We start from the raw sequence: 26,816 nt of genomic DNA, 5'->3' as shown, positions 1-26,816 counted from the left end.
GCCCCCTGCAGTTTAAACAATGCACAGTGAAAAGGGAGTCCACCATGAAGAACACTGAATAAAAGACAGATATATAAAGGCAGGCTATTTGAGCAAACATGCCACATACTATACTCTAGTATAAGTTCTCTTGGTAGATTTTCTTTAACCCCCTTCCACTGTTAGGTGAAATTTGCCAGACTCCGTGCCAACCCCAACCCCAACTTCCTTCTTATAACGTGCTCAGGGTTAAGTCTGTAGCACTCTAATCCAGAGGAAAATGACATTTTAAAAGCAGTGAAAACACTGCATTCCTTTGGCACAGGATGAAGAGCAGCTCAGCTCTTCAGTCGTAGATCATTGTCCATTGTTCTCCAAACAGTCGACCACTATTTCACACCAAGAGACTGTGGGCTGCAGTTCCGAGTCCTGGGCTCCTCATGAATGTGAAGTAAAGGGCTCTGACCCAGAAAGTGGTAGGTAATTTTTTTTTAAAAGGACAGGTAGGATGAAAAACAGGCTTAATGTAATTTTACACTCTTGAAATCTCCTGCAGGTTCTCAGCAGGGTAAAATGGGGTCTCGGAAATGTGGAAGCTGCCTAAGTGGTCTGCTAATTCCGCTTGCACTCTGGAGTATAATTGTGAATATATTATTGTATTTTCCAAATGGGCAAACCTCCTACGCATCCAGCAATAAACTCACCAACTACGTTTGGTATTTCGAAGGAATCTGTTTCTCAGGTATCATGGTAAGTGTGACTTTACAGACTTGTGATCACAAAAAGAAGGGTTTTTAACTAACAATTTTTTGTCTCTAATTAAAAAAATAATGATAAAATTATTCTACTAATTCTGGGTGTGAGATTTGGAAGATGGATGGGGATAGAGAGGCAGGCAGTCCCTTAAGACTTGGAGAGTAGTTTTGGTTTTTAGTAAGCTGCTTGTTTATGTAGCTTTGGCAATGCAGGAAATTAGTCCTAGTAAAAGCTTGTGAGACTCTTTTTTGCCTGTAGAAATATTATGTTCTCATGAACTCTGTGTCAATATAAATTATTTAATGTGCAGTGGCATTGCTCTTTTCCAGAACAGGTTTTCTATCTGCACTCATGATTTCTCTAGCTTTGTATTAAGACAGGATGGGAAAAATGGAGACTTGGAGATTCAGACAAATTTGCATTGAAAACTAAACTCTGTCGTTTGTGCCATGAGACCTTAAGCAAATGACTCAGTGTCTCTGAACCTTAATGTTTTCATTTGGAAAGTGGGAATAATGACATTTACTTCTTGGAGAATCGTGGGGATTAAATAAAATCTCGTGGATGAATCACTCAGTACAGAGTCAGGCTTCTAGTAGGTATCCAGTGACTATTGTGATTATAAATACTTATTGAAGGATAGGTCATATCATCACTAAATAGTGCAATATTATACCCCTAATAATGGTGGTATTTTTGAAAGTTAAATCAAATTGTGCACAGTAAGAATCCATGAATGTTTTCCTGATGACTTTTCTTTAAAAAATAATAATAAATCAGCAAGCATTGTGCTATGCTCTGAATATGTAAAATAAATCAAGAGCAAATTTTTACAAAAGTAAATCATGTTCGCAACTCAGAGGAAAAGATACTTTTCCTGGTTATATTATTGCAAAAAACACATTGTACACTGTAAGCTTACTATGCCACCAATAACTAAAAGAAAACCTATTATAATCTATTTCTATACCTTTGTGAGTGGTTTAATTATTATATTTGAATAGTTATGTTGGAAAATAGTTTTCATTTTGTTATTATTTGCATATTAAATTAGTAAACTTTAAAATATTAATGCCCAAAGCTATTGAAGCTGCCATGTGATAGGTACATAACAAATTGTGGTCATGGTTCCATAAATGAATGCAAACTTTTGGAGAAGATTATTGAATAGTGCCTTAAGAGCTACAAAAATGCTCTGCCTTCTGAGTCAGTGCTCCTAAATCTGATCATTCATTCTAAGGAAATAATCCAAAATGAGGAAAGAGATGTATACACAGATGTTTGTGGCAGCATTATAATGGTATTATAATGGTAAATAATTAGAAGCATCATAGCATAGAAGTAGCCAAATAAACTGTTATATTCACTTTATATGATGATGAGAAATGTAATGATGAAGATCTAATAACATGGAAAGTGAACATAATTCTGTAAGTGGGAAAAAAGTTACAACAAAATTGTGAATATGTTATGATTGCAACTATGTAAAATGCACACAGGTGGGAAAACACAGGGATATGTACATAAAAACAAGTGAGGGTAGTGGAATTATGGGTACCTTTCCTCCCTTATTTTTGAGCCCCCTGTATTGCAGTTATATTTTACAACAAAAAAAGAAAGCAGTTTCTCTTTCAACACAGGTGATGCCTGTGTTTTTCTTTTGGCACAGGACTCCAGGGCCTGGGTTTTATTTCTACCAATATTATAATGAAACCTGTTACTGTGTCTGGTTTACTGTGCCTTATCTCATTTTCTCCCTCAATATGTAATTGTAGTAAATGGATGAGTTGCAAGGCATGATCGGGTTAAAATCTATTAAAATCAGTGTTAACTAATGGTTTTGAAAGGAGGGTAATATAGGAGTCTTTTCCTCATACTTATGTAAATTTAAAACTGGGGTAAGAAACTCTTCTCTATTTTTAATTGTCTGAGATCTTTGAAAAATATTATTGTTACTGCATCAAATCCTTTGAAGAGAAAACAGAATTATAGATACATAATTAAACTGATTGATAAATAAATAATGACTGAAGGAATTTGGAAACAACATGTTGACTACAAACAGTAAAAAGACGATAAACTTAGCTTCAAGATTTTGGTACAGAACAGTGGGAGTGAAGGATAGCTGGAGAGTTTGCCAGAAGCAATACATGCTCCTTAACTGCCCCATACAAAAATTATAAAAATCAAGAAATTCCAGTCTTTCCACAACAAAAATACAACCCTTTGCAAAAGGTATCAAAAAAAAAAGATGTCAGAGTGGGAGGGGTGTAAAATACATTGACTTCTTCCAGTTTATTGGCTTGAATGCATGGGGTAATTGACTTATTTTACTTTTGAATTAAGAGCTGCAGTTTCAGATTTACCATGCCTCTCACCTCCAATCCCAGACAGCAGTAAATGGAAAGAGGCTGGCAAACTACAAAGTCTGTGAATGGCTTTCCCTTGTCTTGTACAACTGGGTCAGTGAGAAAGATGTTTGCTGCCCAGATGGTATTCCCATGTCCATAGCATTTAGTCCTCTTCAATTGTTAGCTCTTGATGACTGATCAATGATGGTAATAGCTAACATATATCAATCACTTATTATGGATCAAGGACTATGTTCAAAATTTAACATACACATTATTCATAATATCCTAACAACACCATTTTTTTAGGAAGCACTTTCAAGTTTACAGTTAGAAGTTGGCAGAGCTGATTCTTTCCCAGATCTACCCGACCCAGAATCTATGCTCTGAATCATTGTGCCCTGTTTATAAGCATGCCTGGAAACTAGTCTCTCATTTCTGATATTTTTTCTCTTCCCTATTGTAGATGCTTATAGTTGCAGCAGTTCTTCTTGTTCTGGAGAGTGATAACAACTATAAATGTTGCCAGAGTGAAAACTGCAGCAAAAAATACATGGTAAGAGCAATATTTTTTTAAGATGGTTGAGGGGGCTTTGGCTTTCTTTCCTCTTACTTAGAAACACAAAAATATTAACATTATGCTACCCTCATCATGATCTTTTAAGTACAGAGCCCAAGAGTTTACTCCAAAACTAATCTTTCATTTTGTTTACAGTCTTTCCTTCACCTTTGTTCTGCTGCTGTTCTTCCAGAAATTCAGGATTTAAAGACACACGAAATTAGAAAATAAAACTACATTTTTCTAACTGGGTTTCTGTGAGTAATTTTTCTTCTTCTTAACAACTTTATCCATTAAAAAAGTACAATTCCATGAATTTTGACAGTGCATACACCCATGAAACCACCATCACAATCAAGACAGAACATTTTCATCACTCCCAAAAGACTAATATTTGATCTACTTTTTGTCTTTATAGATTGATTTATATTTTGTATCAATAGAATTATACAGTATTTGTCTTTGTATCTGACTTCTTTCATTCAGTGTGATTTTGGATTCATCTGTGTTGTTGTAATAGGCAGTGTACATTTCTAAATTAGAACCATAAAAATAATTAAAATAGAATTAATAGAAAATAATGTATTCAGATTTTCTAAGCCTATGCTGAACAAGCATGAGCTGGGCTGCTACAGTTCCATCAGTATTAATCTCCTCCTCATCATTGTCATTACTCATTCCTATTGGCATATCACTTCACAACTTACATTTATCCAGTGAATTAGATCATTCTTACTCCTATTTTATAAATGAGGTCCTCATGGCTCAAAGAAAGCATGTGATTTATTAACGAGGAGGAGATTTTCCAGAGGTCTGGTGGGCATTCTTTGCAGCAGTGGTTTCACACTTAGGCTGCACATTGCAATCATGCAGGTGTTTGGAGGTGGAATCCCAGCCCCAGGGTGGTTTACGAGGTACAACCAGATTTTAATGCATAGCCATGATACTTTTCTAACTAATGCTTTTATAAGATTAAATTAGTTGCTCAATTTAGCACCGTGTCTTTGGTGAAGAGTTGAAAAATTAAATACATTCGTACATGTGTGCGTTCACATGCGTGTGTTTTCTTAACCAACTGACTCAAATATATATCCCCAGTAGCTACTGGAAGTATACTTATGAAAAAGCTTTCAGAATTGTCTAGGTGAAGGAATGGATTCAGGTAAAATTAAGCTATGAAACTCGAGAAATTTCTAGATAATAAGTGTATGTGCTAATAAAAAATCAATGTGTTCAATTTGCTATAACTCAGTATTAGCATCTCCAGCACAAATGGATGCTATAAATAGGCTGGAGCCTGAACAGAGTCTTATAATCATCAGTGAGTGAGATGACTGCCATCTGAATGGGAAAGCAGGAGAAAGGAAGACAGGCTTCCCTGGATTCCCAGCTTGGCTCTTTCAAGGTAGGCTCTAGAATAGAAGGTCCAACTCTTGTGTCCTTAGGAGCCAACTATCTGATGGAAAAGAGTGGTTGGTAGGCATTATAGAAAAATTTCCATTGAAGGAGGAAAGGGAGCTGCTACTCTAGTCCAGCCAATTCTTACCATGACAAAATTTGGCAATGATTCTGTTTTTAATAAAAAGTAGAAATATGAATTTTTACCTAAAACCTCTCAACTATAAAATGTTAGCTATGAATTCTCATTTAAATTGAATAAAGCACACCTCGCAGGCCAAATCTGAGTCTGTATCAGTTTGTAACTTCTGAAGCTCCAGAATGGAAATTGAAGTCACCCAAGATTCACTTTTTAGGGAGCAAAGTTGTCCTTGACCTTCTTAAAGGTCCCTGGCTGTGTCTGAAAAATTAAACTGTCATGAGAGAGATTAACAAGAAAAAAAGCATACACATTTTATTAAATTTTTACATGTACATGATATTTTTCATAAGAGAATAAAGACTTAAAGAAATAGCTGGAACATCAGGCTTTTATATCACCCAAGGACATTTTTTTCTGTTGCTTTTTAGAGAAGGAGAAAGGGAGAGAGGGAGGGAAAGAGAGAAATACCAATGCAAGAGAAAAGCATCAACTGGTTGCCTTCTGTAGATGCACATAACAGGGATCAAACTACCCATGACACTTTCGTTACGGGATGACACTATGCCCAACTCAGCCACACTGGCCACCTTTTTAAAAAATCCTCACATGAGGATATATTTCCACTGATTTTTTTTTAGAGACAGGAAGGAAGGGGGAACAAGAGAGACAGAGAGAGAAACATCAATGTGTGGTTGCCTCTCATGTGGCCCCCACAGGGGACCTGGCCCGCAACCCAGGCATGTGCCCTGACTGGGAATTGAATCTGCAATGCTTTGGTTCACAGCCCATGCTCAATCCACTGAGCTACACCAGCCAGGGCTGTTTCCACTGATTTTAGAGAGAGCGAAAGGGAGGGAGGAAGGGGAGAGAGAGAGTGTGTGAGAGAAAGAAACATCAACATGAGAAAGAAACATCAATGTGAGAAGGAAACCTCATTTACCTTTCTTATGCACCCTGACAGAGGATTGAACACATTTTGGTGCATGGTGGACTGCTCCAACCAACTGAGCCACCCAGCCAGGGTTATACCTTTTAGATAAAGATACAAATATGTGAAGAAATGGCAAGGCAGAAGGGCTTGGACTAGTAAATGGTTAAAAACTATGTAGGAAAATAAGGGTTAGTTTAATAAGGTTTATTTATATAGATTTCTCAGCCCAAAGTCCCTGTCTCTGGTGATATGAATGTCTTCCTTCCTCCTGGAAGGGAGGGTACCTTCCACATGAGAGTTATATGACTTGTTTCAGGAAAGAAAGTTTTAGGGTGTAGGGGAGCATTGGTCAGAGTGACCTTCCTGCTTCTGCCACTATTTCACACTTCTTCAGCTTAAAATATTCAATTTTCTAAAATGTCATATTTAGGGATACCATTTCTTGAATCCCATCTGAAAATTCTCCCCAAAAGTCTCATATCCACAGACTCAGTAAATTTTCCCATTACCCATCGGTGCAGTATCTCAGTCTGGGGCATTTCTATGGAAGAGCAAAGGTTAATGGTTAGAGCAAACTATAAGCTCTGTTTTTAAGTCCAGAGAACAGCCAGTTAAGAAGATTTTTACATGTTGGACTCCAAGCATCTTCAGATAGAATAGTGGCAGGCAACGGTAATCTGACAGATTTTCCTGGTTTGCAGTTGAATGTCCCTGCGAAGTTATCAGGTGTTCTGGTAAAATAACTGAGTAGCACACACAACAACAGGCATGAATAGTGACTAAAAGTCAGGATGGGATAAAATTGGGAGCTTTAATTTGTGGAGTTGTAACCAGATTTTGGAGGAAACTACAAAAACTTAGCATCCAGTCTAGTTTACAGGTTGATAACCAAACCTCAAAAACAATGAACAGGACCAGAATATGATCTCTGCAAGGTGTTGTTTATAGTTCTCTACTAAAACATTTTTTAGTAATCACCCCCATTTCTATCAGAGCTAATCAAAGTAAAACTAATTTCTCTGCAAAACAGCCATAAACATGTTTCCAATTTTATCCCATCCTGACTTTGAATCAGTGAGAACTAAAACTGTCCTTTCCTGAAATCCTACAAGCTAAAGTTGGACAACTTGATAGAAACTTCAAAGAAATCACCACAATAGTCTCATTAAATTTGACCTTGTTATTTTGTAAGTGCAGCAAAAATAGTGATGATTATGTAGGCTATTTTAAAGTTTGCTTACTGAACCTTTTCATAACACAGATTAGACTTAAAAGTCTCAGAGTTAAGAAGCCAGCCAAGGACTTGCCATTTGACTTTGCCTGCAATACCTATAGATTTAGGTTAATTTCTTTCTCCTTTTTTAAAAATATATTTTATTGATTATGCTATTACAGTTATCCCATTTCCCCCTTCACTCCCCTCCACCCTGTACACCCTCTCCCACCCACATCCCCCACTTTAGTCATGTCCATGTGTCATACTTACAAGTTTTTTAGCTTCTACATTTCCCATTCTATTCTTACCCTCCCCCTATCTATTTTCAACCTACATTCTATGCTACTTATTCTCTGTACCTTTTCCCCCTCTCTCCTCCTCCCACTCTCCTGTTGCTAACCCTCCATGTGATCTCCATTTCTGTGGTTCTGTTCTTGTTCTAGTTGTTCGCTTAGTTTCTTTTGGTTTTGCTTTAGGTGTGGTTGTTAATAATTGTGAGTTTGCTGTCCTTTTACTATGCATGTTTTTTCTTTATCTTCTTTTCTTAGATAAGTCCCTTTAACATTTCATAAAATAAGGGCTTGGTAATGATGAACTCTTTTAACTTGACCTTATCTGGGAAGCACTTTCTCTGCCCTTCCATTCTAAATGAAAGCTTTGCTGGATAGAGTAATCTGGGATATAGGTCCTTGTCTTTCATGACTTGGAATATTTCTTTCCAGCCCCTTCTTGCCTGTAAGGTCTCTTTTGGAGAAATCAGCTGACAGTCTGATGGGAACTCCTTTGTAGGTTACTGTCCCCTTATCTCTTGCTGCTTCTAGGATTCTCTCCTTCATTTTTACCTTGGCTAATGTAATTATGATGTGCCTTGGTGTGTTTCTTCTTGGGTCCACCTTCTTTGGGACTCTCTGAGCTTTCTGGATTTCCTGGAAATCTATTTCCTTTGCCAGAATGGGGAAGTTCTCCTTTATTATTTGTTCAAATAAGTTTTCCACTTGTTGCTGTTCCTCTTCCCCTCCTGGTACCCCTATAATTCAGATGTTGGAACATTTAAAGATGTCCTGGAGGTTCCTAAGCTTCTCCTCATTTTTCTGAATTCTTATTTCTCCATTCTTTCCTGTTTGGTTGTTTCTTTCTTCCTTCTGGTCCACTCTATTGTTTTGAGTCCCAGTTTCCTTCCCATCACTATTGGTTCTCTATGCATTTTCCTTCATTTCTTTTATGGTAACCTGCATTCGTTCATCTAATTTGCGCCCAAAATCAACCAATTCTGTGAGCTTCCTGATCACCAGTGTTTTGAACTGTGCATCTGATAGATTAGCTATTTCTTGGTCGCTTAAAATGATGAGAGCTGGGGCATTGATCTGTTCTTCTGTTTGAGACATCTCTCTCTCTCTCTCTTTTTTTTTTTTTTGGTCTGGTTGCTCCTGTTACTGTGAGGGGCGGAGCCTTAGGTGTTCACCAGGGCTGGGCACCCCAGTCGCCAGATTGTGACATTGTATGTGGGGGCGGGGTGGGGAAGGAACAATGGCAGTAGCTCCGTTCTCCATGGGACCTTAGTCCCTTCTCTGGGATCCTGGGTTGCACGCTCTGCCCTGCTCCACAGTTGCCACCTCACTGGGCCTGCCAGCTGCCGCTTGTGTACTCAGGGTCCACCCACTGCAATCTTGCGTGCCCCAGATGCCTTACGCACCCCTGATGCCTTACGTGCCCCCAGTTGCCTTATGTGCCCAACTGTCTCTGCTCTCCTCACCTCGACCTGTGCTGCGACCCATGCCTGGCTGCTCCTCTCCACCCCTATAACTGGTCTGGGTGAATGGGTCTACTTCAACTTCTTGGTTGTCCGACTTCCATTCAGATAAATTCTCTATCAGTTCTGGGTGTTATTCTGCCTCTAAATTGTTGTTGTTCCAATCTTGGTTGTGCGTGGAGGTACGGTGCGTCCACCTATGCCTCCATCTTGGCCGGAAGTGTATTTCTTTCTCCTTGAAGTCTCCAAAATATCCTGAGCTTGCTGAACTTATCAGGAAGTGACCTTCCTTACTCACCTGGCAAGTAAAGCTGCTGGGAAGCCTGTAAGCAAGGTACCAGGCTAGTTTTGCCAAGGGTCTGCATTTGGCTTCATAAAGTCAAACTTAGTTTCTTAAAGATGTCTGGAAATATTTGATTCTAAACATATTCTTAAATGGGGCATTCCAGTCAAAGGCTTTGTAATATATCCAATGTTTCCAGTTGTGTCCCTTATAAGGAGAACAGATACTTATTGAACTTCTGTAAATAACTATATTGCCATGCAAATAAAAAAAAATCACTAAGAGTTTCCTAATTCTGGAGGAATCAAGTTGGGAGAAAAGTAATTGTTTCACCTTTATTCACAAAGGTATACTTTACCAAATTGCTCTATGCCTTAGATTGCTTAAGAAAAAATTTGGAAAACAAAATATTAAGAATCTAGCATTGGTTTCTTAGAGGTTTTTTCATTGTATTTTTCCATTACCATTTATTCCCCTTATACCCTCCTACTCCCCACAATTACCACTGTTGTCCATGTACATGAGTCCCTTTTCCATTTTGCTCAATCTCTCCAACCCTTAACTTCCCCCCCAATAAGTGTCATTCTTCTTTCTTATCTATGAGTCTGTCTCTAGTTTGCTTGTTAGTTCAGGTTGTTCATTAGATTCCACATATAAGTGAAACCATATGGTCTTCTATGACTGACTTATTTAACTTAGCAAAATGCTCTCCAAGTCTCTTCATGCTGTCGCAAATTATATAATTTTCATCTTTTTTTACAGCTGAGTAATATTTCATTGTGTGAAAGTCCCATAGTTGTGTTATGCACTCATATACTGATGGACATTGGGCTGCTTCCATATTTTGGTGATTGTAAATAATGCTGCAATGAACATAGTGGTGTTTATATTGTTTCAAATTAGTGTTTTGTTTCTTTGAATATATTACCAGAAATGGAATCACTGAGTCAAAATGCAGTTCCACTTTTAGTTTTTTGAGGTATCTCCATACAGCTTTCCACAGTGGTGGAACCAATCTGCATTTGCACCAACAGTGAAAAAGAGTTCTCCTTTCTCCACATTCTCACCAGCACTTTTTGTTTGTTAATTTATTGATAATAGCCATTCTGACAGGTATGAAATGATATCTCATGTGGTTTTAATTTGCATTTCTCTGATGATTAGTGACATTGAGCATCTTTTCATATGTCTATGACCATCTGTATGTCCTCTTCGGAAACATGTCTATTCAGGTCCTTTGTCCACTTTTTAATTGGATAATTTGTTTTTATGGTGTTGAGTTTTATAAGTTTTTTTTTATAAATTTTGAATATTAACCCCTTATCAGATGTATCAGCAAAAATGTTCTTCCATTCTATGGGTTGTCTGTTTATTTTGGCAATGGTTTCCTTTGCTATGCAAAAACTTTTTAGTTTGCTGTTGGCACATTTGTTTATTCTTTCGTTTCCTTTGTTTGAGGAGATATAGCAGATAAAATATTGTTACAAGCAATGTCTGAGATTTTACTGCCTATGTTTTCTTTTAGGATTTGTATGGGTTTGGGTCTAAGATTTAAGTCTTTCCTCCATTTTGAATTTATTCTTATGTGTGACATAAGAAGGTAGTCTAGTTTCATTTTTCTATATGTGTCTGTCCAATTTTCCCAACACCATTTGCTGTATAAACTATCTTTGACCCATTATAGGTGCTTGCTTCCTATGTCAAATATTAACTGACTATAAAGGTGTGAATTTATTTATAAGTTATTTATTCTGTTCCATTGATCTATGTGTCTCTTTTTATGCCAGTACCATGCTGTTTTGATTAGTTAGTATAGTTTGATATTAGGTAACATGATTCCTCCAACTTTGTTCCCTTTCTCAAAATCGCTGTTGCTATTTACGACCTTTTGTCATTCCACATAAACTTTTGAAATATTTATTCTAGTTCTGTGAAATATGTTATTGGAATCTTGGTAGGAATTGCATTGACTTTATAGATTGCTTTGAGTCGTAGGAACATTTTAATGATGTCAATTCTTCCTATCCATGAACACGGCAGTATGTGCTTTCACTTATTTGTATCTTCAACTTCTTTCTTCAGTGTCTTATAAAGTTCTGAGTACAGTTCTTTTACATCCTTGGTTAAATTTGTTCCTAAGTGTATTATTCTTTTTGAAGCAATTATGAATGGGATTGCTTTTTTATTTTCCCTTTCTTTAGTTTGTTATTGGCATATAAGAATGAAACTGATTTCTGAATATTAATTTTCTATCCTACTACTTCACTGAACTCATTTAACAGTTCCAGTATTTTCTTAGTGGAATCTTTGGGGTTCTCTGTGTACAATATCATGTCATCAGCAAATAAAGACAGTTTTACTTCTTCCTTTCCAATTTGGATGCCTCTTAGTTATTCTTATCTTATTGCAATGGCTAGGACTTCCAGTACTATGTTGACTAAGACAAGTGAAAGTGAACATCCCTGTCTTGTTCTGATCTTAAGGAGAATGTTTATAGTTTTTGCCTGTTGAATATGATGCTGCCAGTGGTTTTGTCACATATGGCCTTTATTATGTTTAGGTATGTTCCCTCTGTTCCAACATTGCTGACCAAACAATCATGCTAGATTTTATCAAAAGGTTGTTTTGCATCTATTGATATGATCATGTGGTTTTTATCCTTCATTTTTGTTTCTGCAGTATGTCACCTTTATAGATTTGCAAATGTTGTACCAATATTGCATTCTTGTAATAAATCCCACTTGATCATGGTATATGATCTTTTTGATGTATTGCTGTATTTGGTTTGCTAATATTTTGTTGAGGATTTTAGCATCTATGTTCATTAGAGATTTGGCCTATAATTTTTTTTGTAATGTCTTTATCTGGTTTTGGAATTAGGATAATGCTGGCCTCTTAAAATGAACTTGGGAGTCTTCCCTCCTCTTGAATTTTTGGAATAGTTGAGAAGGAGAGGTGTTCTTCTGAGAAGGTTTGGTAAAATTCACTTGTGAAGCCATCCATCCCAAGGCTTTTGTTTATTGGGAGTTTTTTTTTAATACTGTTTCTATTTTACTAGATATAATCTGTCTATTCAGATGTTTTGTTTTTAGGTAGAATTTATCATTTTATAATCTTAAACATCTAATAGAGATAACTTTGACTAGTAAACTAGGTAGAAAAAATTCTGTGTCTCCATTATATTTAAAACTGACAATTCTAAAGTCATGTCTTCTTTTTTTTTCCTCAACAATCTTAAAACTAGCTTTACTTACCAAAGATTATTCCAAACTACATGAACTTTAAAAACAAACATTTTGGTAGCTTTTGTATTTCTGAGAATTTTACGAATGCTTAATTTATATGTGAGTTCACTTATTTCCAAACAAATTTGAATAGAACTCCTTTGAATGATTTTATAAGTAATTTGATAATACCATACAAAGTTAGAAAAGTATCACACATACATAACATATTCTTAAAAGATAAACTGGGGTATTTAAAATTGTTTTAGTTTATTTGATCAAAAACCTATTTGAATCAGGCAGTTCCAGACAGGAAATGGTTAGGTGCACTCAACAAACAGGAGTTTAGGGAGAGACTTTTACAGAGAAAAGGCAACAGCAAATAAAAACATTATTGATTGTCTATAGCTTAAAACCTAGTTGGCCATTAGTGATTTGTTGTTCTTAGGTTTCTTTCTTTCTTTCTTTGTGTTTTATTGTTGTTCAAGTACAGTTGTCTCCATTTTCCCCTCACCATTCCCTCCTACCCGACCCATCCCCACCCCCCAGCCTTTATCCTGCCCCTCTTTGGCTTTGTCCATGTGTCCTTTATACTGGTTCCTGATGACCCCTTCACCCCCATAATTTTCCCCCCGCTATCCTCTGGTTACTGTCAGTTTGTTCTTTATTTCAGTGTCTCTGGTTATATTTTGTCCTTAGGTTTTAATATCACAACCTTTAAGTATTTATAGATTTGGTTTGCTTACACAGGTGCTATCACATTAGAGCCCCCTAAATTAATGGCCTTCCAGTTAATTGATTAAATAACACATATATCAACATAAATAAACGTATAGATAGACACAGAGATCTTACAGCTTTTGTTTTTCAATTTTAGTCATGTCAGGTACATTAATACAAAACTCACTAGTTTATAAAAGAAAAGATGGTGCAAGTTACAGTTATCTGCTCAGATGTTTAAAGCATCTTACTAATATTAGTGAAGAAGACAAAATTTATATCTTCCTGTAACAAGTAATTTTACGGAGGTTATGGACTAGATTTTCAGTAAGGGAGCTTTTATAGCAGTTTAGGGTTTGTTTTTTTAAGCCTCTTTTCCCTTTCTGTTTTCTTCAGTCTCAGGTGGTTGTGGGTAGTGCCTTAGTCATCTCTTGGGATGTTTATGTTTCAAAGACATAGTAAGATTTGCACCTCCTAAGGACACAGAAAGTATGTAGGTTTCGTCCCAGAGAAGTTTTGGGGCATAATTGCCTATTATCAGAGGTCTGGAGTGATTATCATTTCAGTTTTTCTTCTTTCTTTTAAGTGCATAAGAGTCCTCTTTCCAGTGTCCTGGTCTTTTATGTCTACAAACATTTTGAGATGAACTGGGGATATTTGGTGATTGGTAAGGGTAGATGGACTTCGAACTGCTATTAGAGCCACATTTCTGGTTTTGTAAAGACTAGATTTGTAAAACAAACACAGTTTTTAAAAATTCCTCAAGGAACTGGTTTGCAACCTGAACGATACAAAGGGAAGACCCACCCATCCAACTACATTATCTTCAGTTTGCTCCTTATATCAGGGAGAAACTTTCCAACTAAGACAGATATTTAAGAATTCCTATGTTCCAGATTTAGAGCTGTGTGCCTTTGAAATGCTTTAGTAAATCATCCCACAAAACTTTCATCACGTTTTCTTTCCCTCTGAGTATACAGCTTCATGTTAGCTTAGGAGAGAAGGCCTTTAAAAAAGTTCTATTAGGCTCTGAATATCAACCTCCAATTTGGCCAACTTCTGGCAGTAGAGCTCTTTTTAAAAGATAGTTTCAACTACTTCAAATATGTATACCAAAGGTTTATCTATCAAATGACTTAATACCAAAACCAATACTTAGCCATGAACTCAAGAGGCATCCCCACAGAAGGTGAAAAAGATGCAGACCTCCCAAGATCCAGAACCAAAAGAAAGAGTTTCCTGAGAGCTGGCAACAGTCAGTAGGATACTTGGCACAAATGTGGTGTGCAACCCGCATTTCTGTACAGCCATATTTTGGGGGGCCAATTTAACAATTGGTTGCCTGAGACACTTGCATGCCCCAACAGGCAGAAAGACAAGCCAGATTCTCAGGACGCAAAACAAGAGAGAAACAGGAAAGTCATAGCTGTCCCTGGCAGGGTGGGGGAAGGATCAACAACTAATGGGCATGCCCAAATCAAATTTTAACAAGAGTCAGAACCAAAGAACTAGTTCTTACAAATGTCTTTCTCCTGCCAATCTGAATCTGGGAAAGACAAAGGTGGTAATCCACCTTTGCCCAACTTGTTGCAACAGGCAGATCTAAAAGACTGATGTGTCAAGAATTTTTACTTTCTGCTGGATTTTGCTAGAGGTTCAGAATCTCTCTTTGAGTGAAGCTTCCAGATCAAGCAAGGTGTCCTCAGCCAATGGTGCCACATTTGGAGTGCAAGAAGCTGTAAAGGAGAAAAAAGTTTTCCTTGACCCTCTTATAGTCCCTGGCTGGTCTGAAAATGAAACAAACAAGGACAGATTAACAAAAGAAAAGCATACAAATTTTACTGAATCTTTACATGTACAAGAGATCCTTCACAAGAGAATAAAGATCTCAAAAGGTGGCCAGAGCAGCAAGCTTCTTCAGATAAAGGAACAGTCAAGTTTTGAACACAGACAAAACAGGGGTTTGAGTTAAGGGTAGTAAATGGTGAAGAAGTAACTACAAAGATTAAGTTTAGGTTAACGAGTTGGTTTATACCAATTTCTTGGTCCCAAATTTTGTGTCTCTGGTGAAATGTCTTCCTTCTTCCACAGGGTAGGGAATGTGGGGTGCGGGGCAGGGGGGCAGTATCTGTATGGGAGTTTTACTATCTGTTTCAAAGAAGAGAGTGGTTGGGGGGTCAGAGTGATTCACCTCAACTTGAAATGGTCTGAACATGGAATCCTGCTTCTACAGTTTCTTAAATTCCTTCAGTTTAAGGTAATTCATTATGCCAAGGTTCTATGTTTTAGTGTAACATAACCTGAATTCCATCAGCTTCTTGGTTGCTTTCATTCCTCCATGGAGTCCCACTTCTGCCAAAATTCTGTGGGCTATTCTGCCTGGAAAACAATTATTGACCAAGTAAAGGCACTTGCAATAATAGGCAGTATTTTAAGTTTACTTTACACTTTTCAAATAAGTTTTATAACCATTGTATCTTTGAATTTTGCAAACAGCCTTGTTATGTAGGTGCTATAATCATCCACAGAGTCTATATTTTACAGAAAATAAAACTGTGATTCAGAGAGATTTTTATTCTCACTTCATTTCGATGCTTACCTTGATTTGCAATGGTATCTAACACTAACTACATTGCAATGTGTGTGTATACATACCTATATATTATGCTGTGGTTGCCAATTTCCCCAAATGAAGGAATTATGCACTGTTCTTCCCAGTGAACTGCTTAAGAATACATTTGGTAAACAAGGAGCTCAATCTTTTCAAAACATTCTTCTTCCTTTTTCAAAAAATGGCACTGATGGATAGATAAATTTTCTTTACACAGTGTAACTAGCCATAATCGACTGTAAAAAAAAAATAGTAGCTCTGTTTATCACATCCCATGATGGGGCAAACCCTATGACTACTAATATTAGAAATATAACTTGAAAGAGTTTTTAATCATATGGGATAATATCACAAAAATAATATCAGACAGGAGAAAAGCAGAATTGTTCTTTTGTTTTTGAAATATATTTTTATAATTTTCCATAATAAACATGTTATAATCAGTAAAATAATTTTAAACCAAGAAATATAGATAACTCTTGTTCCTAAAATCACAAGTTTGTTGTTCTCCCTTTTTTCTGGTCCCAACTTTTGAATTTATAATCAACTGGCTACTGTATATTTTTGTTTGGCTGTCCTATTCTCACTTAAAATAAACACTTCTAAAACTAAATTTTTCTCCTAAACCAAACTACCCTTCTTGATGTCCCTACTCCTGTCTCCTTTTCATCCAAATCTTAAAATCTGGATTTTTTTTAAAGTCCGACTTCAGCTACTCATTTCCCTCTTCATGTCTTTTTTCCCCCAATGCACGTCTTTGTCCCTTGAACTGAAACTTGTCTCCAGATGGAATCCTTATTCTTGGGCTCTTTCATTTCTAGCTGGTATGACATCACTGTTAGAGAAATCTTCCAAAATCATGTATTGGTTTATATCACATTTGTGCTCAAAAACCAGCTACATGACTTGTCAGAAAAAGAACTTATTCCAGGTTTAGGACAACATCAATTCAAGATGACTTTGGGACATCTGTGCCAGAAAGCAAGGAAATGTTCAAAGAATGATAAGGACATGTCAGAGGGCACAGGAATTGACTTTGAATAGATGTTCCACTAGCCATATTGAACCATCTCAGCATCTAAAACAGTAACAGTTATGAGTTATAACACATTGAATTAGAATCTGTATGAGTCTACAGCAATACAGAAAGAGATGTACAGTGGAGAAAGGAATGGGAAGTGGAAGTTCTTCTGTTCAGAAAAGTGATAACTTATAAATGCAGAAGAAATGATGATAGATTAGAAAAGCAGCACATTGCAACTAATTATTATGATAATTGGTGACCAATGGATATGAGTGGGTGCTAAATTCATCAGTTGAAATGTGTTTAGGGAACAAGATATGACACAGTCTCAAAGTACTACCTCACAAATGTTTGCTATTGCAAAGTGGAAAATGTGCATGTATAGACCTGAAAGACTCCACCTTAACCAAGAGCTCAAACTTAGCATCACCAGAAACAGTGAGAGGCCCACAAGGTGCTCACACCAATCACATGTTCTTACAAACATGTTCAACCCAAGTCCAGTGTGGAGTAAACGATCAGAAAAGCCCAGAATGTAGAGCATTCTACAAGACAACTAGCTGGGATTCTTCAAAAATAATTTAATATACTGAAAAACAAAAGGATAATAAGATTAGTGTAGATTAAAAGAAAATTAAAAAAATCCCTGGCTGGCGTAGCTCAGTGGATTGAGCATAGGCTGCGAACCAAAGTGTCCCAGGTTCAATTCCCAGCCAGGGTACATGCCTGGGTTGTAGGCCATGACCCCCAGCAACTGCACATTGATGTTTCTCTCTCTCTCTCTCTCTATCTCCTTTTCTTACCTCTTTAAAAAATAAATAAATAAAATATTTTTTTAAAAGAAAATAAAAAGATATAATTTTGTATATAAACCTTCATTGGCATCTGTGTGAAAAAGTAAAACACAGCTACAGAAGAACAGAATGTCTTTATTCTTAGAAGATATGAGCTGATGTATGTAGGAGTGAGAAATCTTAATGTCTTTCAAACAGATATTTGAACCCCTTGTCGGTCAAACCAGTCCACTTATTCTCACAACTCTCATTGTGCTGATTTGCCTGTGAATATTGCTCATTTTCTCTGTCTAAAATAAAAACACCCTCTTCCTCATCAATCCCCATCTTACTTAAATATAAATATGACCACCTGATATTTTCCTCATATTCTTATATGTGAAGATATTAAAGTATCATCTACATAAGAGAAAAGCGGGACCATAGCTTATGATTCTTAGAGAATACCCTACCTAGAAAATAACACCTTCAATAAATAAGTACATACTGATTGATCACATCCATTCAATACATTGTATATGAGGTGATCATTATTTTAATATCAAAATTCCAGAAAAAAGGAAAAAATTTAGAAAATTAACTAATTCTCTCTATGGAATGCCAAACAAAAAGTCATTTAAAAACTTATTTTTAAGACTAGGTGAGTTTGGATTAAATGTTCACAATTTTGTCTGAACATTTGGTATTACATAGAGTAGAGTGGCCTTGGATGAGAAGGCCACTCTATCTGATCATTTATCTAAAATATCCCCTTGTCTCATTCTATTGCACTAACCTCCTTCTGTGTTTAATTTAGACACTGCTGTCAATTATCTTTTCTGCCCTTGGAATTGCTTTCTCTGGATACTGCCTGGCCATATCAGCTTTGGGCCTTGTCCAAGGCCCGTACTGCCGCACCCTCAATGGCTGGGAATATGCCTTTGAAGGCACTGCAGGACGGTAAGGAATAATTCCCCAAATCAAGGAGGTGAGAAATACCTGACTGCATGCTCTTGCTCATTTTCCATGATCACTTTGGGGTTCCATGCAGCTAATTTAGTGCAGAATTTTTCTATTTATTTACTAATCTCCAGATCAATATGTTCCCGTACAAATCTTTGTTTAGATATTTTTTCTCCAGTCTTTTAATGCCATGTATATTGACTGTTTTGAGGCTGTCATGGAGATATCCAAATGAAAGATGTGTTTCTCCCATATTTGAGAACAGGGCGTCATGGTTATTGTGGTCTGGCAACTGCTGGAGCCTGGGGCTTGAGTGGTTCTGGGAAGTCATTCTTATTTTGCAGTTGGTCAGGTTAGACATGTGGTGTATTACAGATATAGAAGGACGCAGCTGACAGAGAATCACAGTGCATTTGGAAAGTGCCACCCAGGGTTGTACCAGCAGGGGCTACACAAAGATAGAATTAGGCAGGGTGAGTTGCAATGTGCAGTCTGAGATCCAGAGACATGCAGCAGTTTGTAGAAGGAACCAGGAGCTCATCTAGCATGCACTGAAGAAGAATCTTAAAGGCTGCTCAAGGGCTGGAATGGTAGTTCACTCAGGTGTTGAGAGACCCAATCCTCTATCACAGAATGCCTCACACTGGCATCATGCTCAGCTTTTTGGCCTACCAGCATCTGCAGAGGAAGTGAAAAGGTAACAGGGCCCAGACAGAGAGATACAGGAGAGGGCTGTTGAATCCCCCATCTCACCCTGTGCTCAGAATTCTAATGGGATAAAATGAGAGGGTGTCTGTATCATTTCCTTGGGAAGTTACGTTTTTCTTCTCAACTCCCATGACTAGCTTTATGTTCAAGACCCATATATATTTGAGGTCTTACAGGCTCACCTACACCTGGATGGCAGAGCTGCCTCTGAGCGCCTTCATTCTGAAGGTGCTATGTCCAGAGCTCTCCCTCAGGTCAGGAGAACCTAGAAACCAACACCAGGCCTTTCTGAGCACTTGGAGGAAATAATCTTGTGGGATTAAAGGGCTTCAGGAAATGAAATCTTAATGTAGAAAGTCTCACTTAGTGCAAAAACATCCTTTTTTAATGTCATTAGTCCCTGAACTTTTCCCCACCCCAAAACCAAAGAAGCTTCCACTTTCTATGTGAGACTCTCAGGCTGCCTGCATGCCTCTGCATTATTCCTTTAAAGTTGCCCTTGATATTTGCATTCACCCATTTCTAGCTTCTTTACTCCTTGCAAATCCTGCTAGTGTGCTTATGAGTCTCCATTGTTTAAAAGAATAAACAGTACCATAGGCTGGGAGAAAAATAGAAACGCTGCTAGTCCTCTTGTTTTAAAGTGTTGGATGATCTGTGCAGAGCATGTATTAGCAACAATCTAGAGTAGGGATTTTAAAGAGGTTAGCTTCCCTGGTGGCTAAGACTGAGGCATATAAGGGCACATGAAATAGGTGTAGGGGAATGGTAACAAGAAATTAGATCTGTCCTGTGCTCCACAGGCTCCAGGGCATGTTTACATAATTCTCAACAAAAAGTCACAATAATCTTAGGGTTATATATTTTAAGCTCATTGTTCAGATAAGAGTCTAGAGGTCACAGTTTCAATGTCCCTTGCTGAAGATCCTATTGATCTGAGAGTTCTGACTTCACATTCAGTGCTCGTTACCTCTTGAGACCTAAGGGCCATTGGCAATACCAAGAAATTCTCAAAGTGCCTGTGAGTGTCCTGGAGCATAGAGAGTAGGAAAGAGAGTTGAAGGAAGGAAATAAAAAAGAAATGGAGTGGGAAGAGAGAAAAACAAAGAGAAGAGAGAGGTCATGGGAGTGGCGGTAGTCATGAAAATGCAGAATTCACCCCTTTCTGCTACAAGCATTGATACCCAGAGCCACTTGTCTGGTACCCAGGTTGCCTGAATTGCTATATTAAGAAAAATTGTCTTACTATTGACAATATATTTAGAGAGAAGTCTCCCTTGTAAATAGGTTTGATTATTTCTGTAGGGGAAAAAATAGGGGATTTTTTTTTGATAAAAGTAGTTTTCCATTTTTATCTAGTTGAACAGAGAGAATGCCATCCTTAGAAATGGTAATGGTCACAGTTGACCTGAAAGTGAGCAAATGTCAAGTTGATTTACTGTGGCTTTAAAATTATCTTGGGAGTAGTTTAATTCTTACAATTCTGTGCTAAAGTAGACTGATCAAACCTTATGCATCCCCACCCCACAATGTAAATCTTCTTAAGAGCTACAGTACAGCAACATTCTAAAAAATCAGTCTTCACACTCTGGACCCCAGACCAGCTGCCTCACCATCACCTGAGAGTTTACAAATGCAAAGTCTTGAGCCCCATCCAGGGCCTCTGAATCAAGAACTCTGTGGCAGAGCTCAGCAATCTGCGTTTTCACAAACCCTCCACAATCCTGATGTATGCTCAAGTTTGGGAATCACTGTTCTAAAGGGCTTTGGGACACAGTCCAGGAATATCTAGCAGAATCTCTTTGTTGCTTTGTCACCTGTGTGATTTTGTATCTAGCACAAGCTCAGCCCTGTCCCTCATAGTCCAGGCTAACTTCTGAGCTTAGAAAGAATGGGCAGTTTTACCTCTCTTTGTATTGACATATGCTGCCTTTCATTGCTGTTGAACTCTTCAGTATGTGTCTTCCTTCTTGATTGAATTAGAACTGCCTGTGTGGCAGGCACCATGTTTACAATAAGCGCAACCTGGTGTTATGCATATTATATGTTCAATATATGTACTGAATGATTTTTAATGAATGAGTGAATATTTAATATTATGTATTTTAATCATATATATTTGTGTCTCAGACACATAAATAACTGTAACCTTCAGCCTTGGACCAAGTATGTAGACTTGGCTTTGTTGAGCCTTGTTGACCGCATCCCTCCTCTTTCTCAGTTTCCTTACAGATTCCAGCATATGGATTCAGTGTCTTGAGCCTGCACATGTAGTGGAGTGGAACATCATTTTGTTTTCCATTCTCATAGCCCTCAGTGGGCTTCAGGTGATCGTCTGCCTCATCAGAGTAGTCATTCAGTTATCCAAGATACTGTGTGGAACTTATTCAGTCATCATCCAGGTAACAGACCCCCACTGGCTCCTATACCTCCTCCATTTTACCCCCACTGCCCAGGATTCAACGACTTTTCTTAAAAGGCTTTTAGAATTCCATCATTTCTTTGCCACTCCTACTGCCCTCATCTTTACTCAACCTCTAATACCTCTACTCTTTTTCCCAATATTACAGTGCACCTGTTGGTTTGTCTATATGGATTGAATCAATGGAATTGTAAAATCTGAATTCCATGTTGTGTGAAGAAAACAGCCCAGTGTTTTCAGTGAGCAACACCTTAGTTTTCTGTGTAGCTTTAACCCAGACCTCAAATAAATATATGCACTTATTGAGAATTTTCCTGTTCATAAAATAATCAAAGGCTCACAACCTCACCCTATTTTTTTGAAAGATGTTCCATTTAGCTAATAATCCTTCTTTATACTAATTCACTAGTGAGTGGTTTTTAAGAACTGAAACATGTCTTTATCTATGAGAACTATCTCTGTATCATCTGCTGAAATATTAATGTTTCAGTTATGGTTGAAACTGCTAAACCTATCCAGCAAGTCCAGAGTGAAGAGAAATCATGATCAAGATACCTTGTGTGTTTGTTTAAAAACATGTATTAGATAATTCCTTTCATAGTGGTATCAAATAGGATTTTCCTAGTCCATCATGTTTTGAATATAAACTGTAAGTTTAAATAGCTACCTGGATTATGAACCGTTAATCAAATCTACTTTACTACTTGACTCATTTTGGTTTTCCTTTTTTATAGCCTGGAATCATTTGAATAAGGACAAGAATGTTTTCCATTATCCAGTTATGGTCATCTATCAAAGTCTCATATTTAGGGTTGAGGGCAATGTTCAAATGATGTTTTCTCCATTTGGTGTTTATTATAGCCATTTGTGAAATTTACAGTCCTCCCTGGAAGTGCAAATTATGCCACACTTTCATTTAGAATTTTTTAAGCAATATTAGTCATGATCTTTAAAAATGTTTATACACTTAGATTAAACAAGTCTATTTCTAATAATCTATACCTCTGGAAATAAATAAGAATACAAGATGAAACTTTATGCAAATATATATATTTCTACATTATTTAATAATGTGGAAAATTAGAAAAGCCAAAAATTTTGAAGGTTATAGGAAAAATTAAATAAAGCGTGGTACACTAGTTGTAATATTATATGGTCATTACAAATAATGTTTTAAAGATTATGAATAGTGCTATGTGAAATAGCAGATTACAAGTTTATGTTTACAGTATAAGCATAACCATCTAAAACAAGTAAACAAACAAAACACCTAGTAATCAAAACACTGGGAAAAAAACTAAATCTAGAAGTGTTTACATAAAATGTCAACCGTGGTTGATTTGCATCATAGGTGACCCTTCTTCCTACATTTCTCTATTTTTCCAAGTTTTCTTTACTATGTTTTATTGTCAAAATGCTTTTTAAAAACTCATATTTTACCATTAAAATTCTCTTATTTTCCAACCTTTAAAGAAGCATATGCTTTTCCCAACCTTGAGTACCTATAAATGGTATAGAATAACACTTCAATCAATATTCAGTGAGGAAAGTAGTGAGTGAGATAAGCCAAAAAAGTTTTATATAAATATATATAGCCTAACTGAGTTCTTTGTTTTAAATAATTAGGGCAGGAAAGAAGGGTAGGCTTCTTCTTTCTCTCTGCTGTGTAGCATTCCATTGTGTAAATGTACCATACTTTTTTGATCCACTCAATTACTGATGGGCACTTAAGTTGCTTCTAGCACTTGGCTATTGTAAATTGTGCTGCTATGAACATTGGGGTGCATAATTTCTTTTGAATTGGTGTTTCATGATTCTTGGGATATAACCCCAGCAGTGGAATTGCTAGGTCAAAAGGCAGTGCCATTTTTAGTTTTCCGAGGAAATTCCATACTGTTTTCCATAGTGGTTGCACCAGTCTGCGTTCCCACCAACAGTGCACTAGGGTTCCCTTTTCTTCACATCCTCTCCAACACTTGTTTGTTGATTTGTTTATGGTGGCCATTTTGACTGGTGTGAAGTGTTATCTCATTGTGGTTTTAATTTGCATCTCTCTGATGGCTAGTGATGCTGAGCATCTTTTCATGTCTCTGGGCCCTCTGTATGTTCACCTTGGAGAAGTGTCTGTTCAAGTCTTTTGCCTATTTTTTAATTGGATTTTTTGTCTTTCTGGAGTGGAGTCATGTGAGTTCTTTATATATTTTGGAGATCAAACCCTTGTCTGAGGTATCATTGGCAATTATGTTTTCACATATAGCTGGTTCTCTTTTCATTTTAATGCTGTTTTCTCTGTCCATCCAGAAGCTTTTTAATTTGATGAGGTCCCATTTGTTAATTCTTTCCTTTATGTCTCTTGGCCTAGGGGATGTATCAGTGAAGACGTTGCTGCGTGAAGTGTCTGAGATTTTCCCGCTGATATTTTCCTCTAGGACTTTTATGCTGTCACAACTTATATTTAAGTCTTTTATTCACCTTGAATTTATTTTTGTGGATGGTGTAAGTTGGTGATTGAGTTTCATTTTTTTGCATGTAGCTGTCCAGATCTCCCAACACCATTTGTTGAAGAGGCTATTTTTACTCCATTTTATGCTTCTTCCCCCTTTGTCAAATATTAATTGACCATAGAGACTTGGGTTTATTTCCGGGCTCCCTATTCTGTTCCATTGGTCTATGTGCCTGTTCTTATGCCAGTACCAGGCTGTTTTGATTACAGTGGCCTTGTAATACAGTTTGATGCCAGGTACGGTGATCCCTCCTACTTTGTTCTTCCTTCTCAAAATTGCTGCAGCTATTTGGGGTCATTTATGGTTCCATATAAATTTCTGAAATGTTTGTTCTGTATCTGTGAAATGTGTCATCGGCACTTTAATAGGGATTGCATTGAATCTATAAATCTCTTTGCATAGCATAGCCTGAGTTCTTGGCTTTACTTTCTTACTCCTGGTGATGAGTGTGGTGGGCTACAAGAGATAGCCATGAAATAATGAGCAGTTGAGGACATGTTCAGTAGGTTAGACAAAGTGACCATTGACCAGTTGATATTATAATTGTCAGGGGGAGTTATCACTACCTGTATTTATTTTTTAAAAGCATATTAAGCAAAACACTGATTATTTTTCTACCTAGACTTACCATGACCTCCTTGAGAATAGCAGCCATGTCTTATATTTTCCCATCACCCACAGGTCCTAGCATAAATTGAACATACTAGACACTCAATGTTCAATATTCAAATTAGGCCCTTCTGCTCATTGTGGCCGCTCTATTGAATACCTGTCTCCATCATAAGCCCACTGGGTCTTAATCCTTCTGCCACTTCCCCATTATTCTCCTCTATAGACACTGTCAACAATATTCTGCCAACCCTTCTCTGTGCCAAAGCTGGGCATTAGTAGCCAGTAGTCTGGAGAATGCCTCTCCCTTTGGTGCCTGCTCAGTCTACTGCCTTCATTAAGAGAAGTTGCCCAGCCCACAACCTTTGCTGAAATTCACATCTTTGCTTTCACATGAAAGCCAGCCATGTGTGTCCCACATGACCCCCATACCCTGGATCTAGATGACAAAACTGGGACAGGTACTCAAGCCATGGGCAGCCTATTGTCACCCTAGTGGCCTCTTGCTTAGTTGAGAGTAAAACATATCCAAATAAGATTAGCAGTCATTCTTGTTTGAGAATTTGAACTAAGAAGCTAAGAGTGAAACAATCCAGGCACTGCTGTCAGAAAAATAATTAAAAGATAAGGAAGGAAACCAACATACAGAATATCTGATTACTCTACAAATGCTACAAGCTTATATGTTCAGTACCCTCTTTCTTTAGTTCTTATAGTGCTCTTGTAAATAGACTTCTGGCAGGTCAACACCCCCTGCCCCCACAGTTGTCAGACATATTCAGACTGTCTCAAACATGTTTAGATTCAGTGTGGTAGCTTACATTGAGTGGGCCATGGATAGATGTCAACCAAATGACTCCACCACAGTATTGGAAACATGTAGAAAAACAGGGGCACAGTCAAATGCAATACAGTATATCTGTCAGTAATTTAAATACAAACACAGCCACTCAAAAATTTAGTATTTAAACAGAATATGCCAATGATGCAATTTTAAGTAAAAGAGCTCAATACAGATCCATATGTGCAATTTGAACCCAATTATTTTAAACAACCATGTAATTACAAGTGGGCATGTACAAATCTTCAGATACACAGAAAAAAAATACCTCAATGTTGATAGTTAATAATTAGCACCTAATAATGAGATTTCTTTCAATTTTTCTATATTTTAAAAATCTTCCTAAAAATGTATTACTTGAATAATTAGAAAAAATAAATATTTAAAAAGTAAACATCATCTCATATTTTCTATAAAATTCATTTAAAGAGCTTAAATTTGGAAAGAACTAAACATGACATGTGAGTGTGACTCTTTTTCTTACCTTGCTTAGAAGGAACTCTTTTTCCATTTTCTAATTTTCAGAGAGACTGAGAATTGCCAGCTAATCCTAATTGAGAATGATTTCTATTTTATACAATATGCTCTTCTATTTATTACTTCTCTCATTTTTCTTGCTTCTATCTCAGTGTACTTTTCCTCACTTCTTAAATTCAATGCCTAACTTATTAATTTTTAACCTTTCTTTTTTTAATAAGCACTTAAGACTATGCATTTGTTACTTAGCTAACATAAAAAAAACTTTGAAATGTATTTTTCTTATTATTCAGTTATAAATACTTCTATTTTTCATTATGATTTATGAGTTTTCATAGGTGCTTCAAAATTCCCAAATATACATTTTTATTATATTTTTATTAATTTATAACATAATTGAATTGTGATCAAAGAATATGGTCTATATGATACTGATACTTTGAATGTTTTTAATACCTTTTTATGGCTAATATTTGTAAATGTTCTATATACAAGTATGTTTCCTTGAAATGCTGGGTGTAAGCTTCTATATGCATCCATTATGTCAAGTTGTTAATTTTGTTGTTTAGATATTC

The 26,816-nt window shown here is 36.9% G+C and overlaps 1 protein-coding gene across 1 annotated transcript; it reads left to right on the top strand.

Moving 5' to 3' along the window:
* Positions 1-242: 242 nt before the first annotated feature.
* Positions 243-23,282, top strand: TM4SF18 (transmembrane 4 L six family member 18). Its single transcript, XM_045851659.1, has 6 exons — positions 243-455; positions 536-729; positions 3,553-3,642; positions 18,535-18,677; positions 21,610-21,790; positions 22,545-23,282. Exons 2-6 carry the CDS (start codon positions 553-555, stop codon positions 22,557-22,559), a joined length of 606 nt encoding a protein of 201 aa, XP_045707615.1. The 5' UTR covers positions 243-455; positions 536-552; the 3' UTR covers positions 22,560-23,282.
* Positions 23,283-26,816: the final 3,534 nt, after the last annotated feature.

Source organism: Phyllostomus hastatus, unplaced genomic scaffold (assembly GCF_019186645.2).
Source record: "Phyllostomus hastatus isolate PE091 unplaced genomic scaffold, TTU_PhHast_1.1 phas_contig_86, whole genome shotgun sequence".
NCBI lineage: Eukaryota > Metazoa > Chordata > Mammalia > Chiroptera > Phyllostomidae > Phyllostomus > Phyllostomus hastatus.
This window is presented reverse-complemented; position numbering and strand designations above follow the sequence as displayed.

Bases quoted from the DNA above. Each gene is read 5' to 3' on its own strand.
- TM4SF18 (XM_045851659.1), top strand. From the start codon at position 553: ATGGGGTCTCGGAAATGTGGAAGCTGCCTAAGTGGTCTGCTAATTCCG. The intron at 3,643-18,534 runs GTAAGAGCAATA...TGTTTAATTTAG, and splicing joins ACTGCAGCAAAAAATACATG to ACACTGCTGTCAATTATCTT. The intron at 18,678-21,609 runs GTAAGGAATAAT...CCTCTTTCTCAG, and splicing joins TTTGAAGGCACTGCAGGACG to TTTCCTTACAGATTCCAGCA.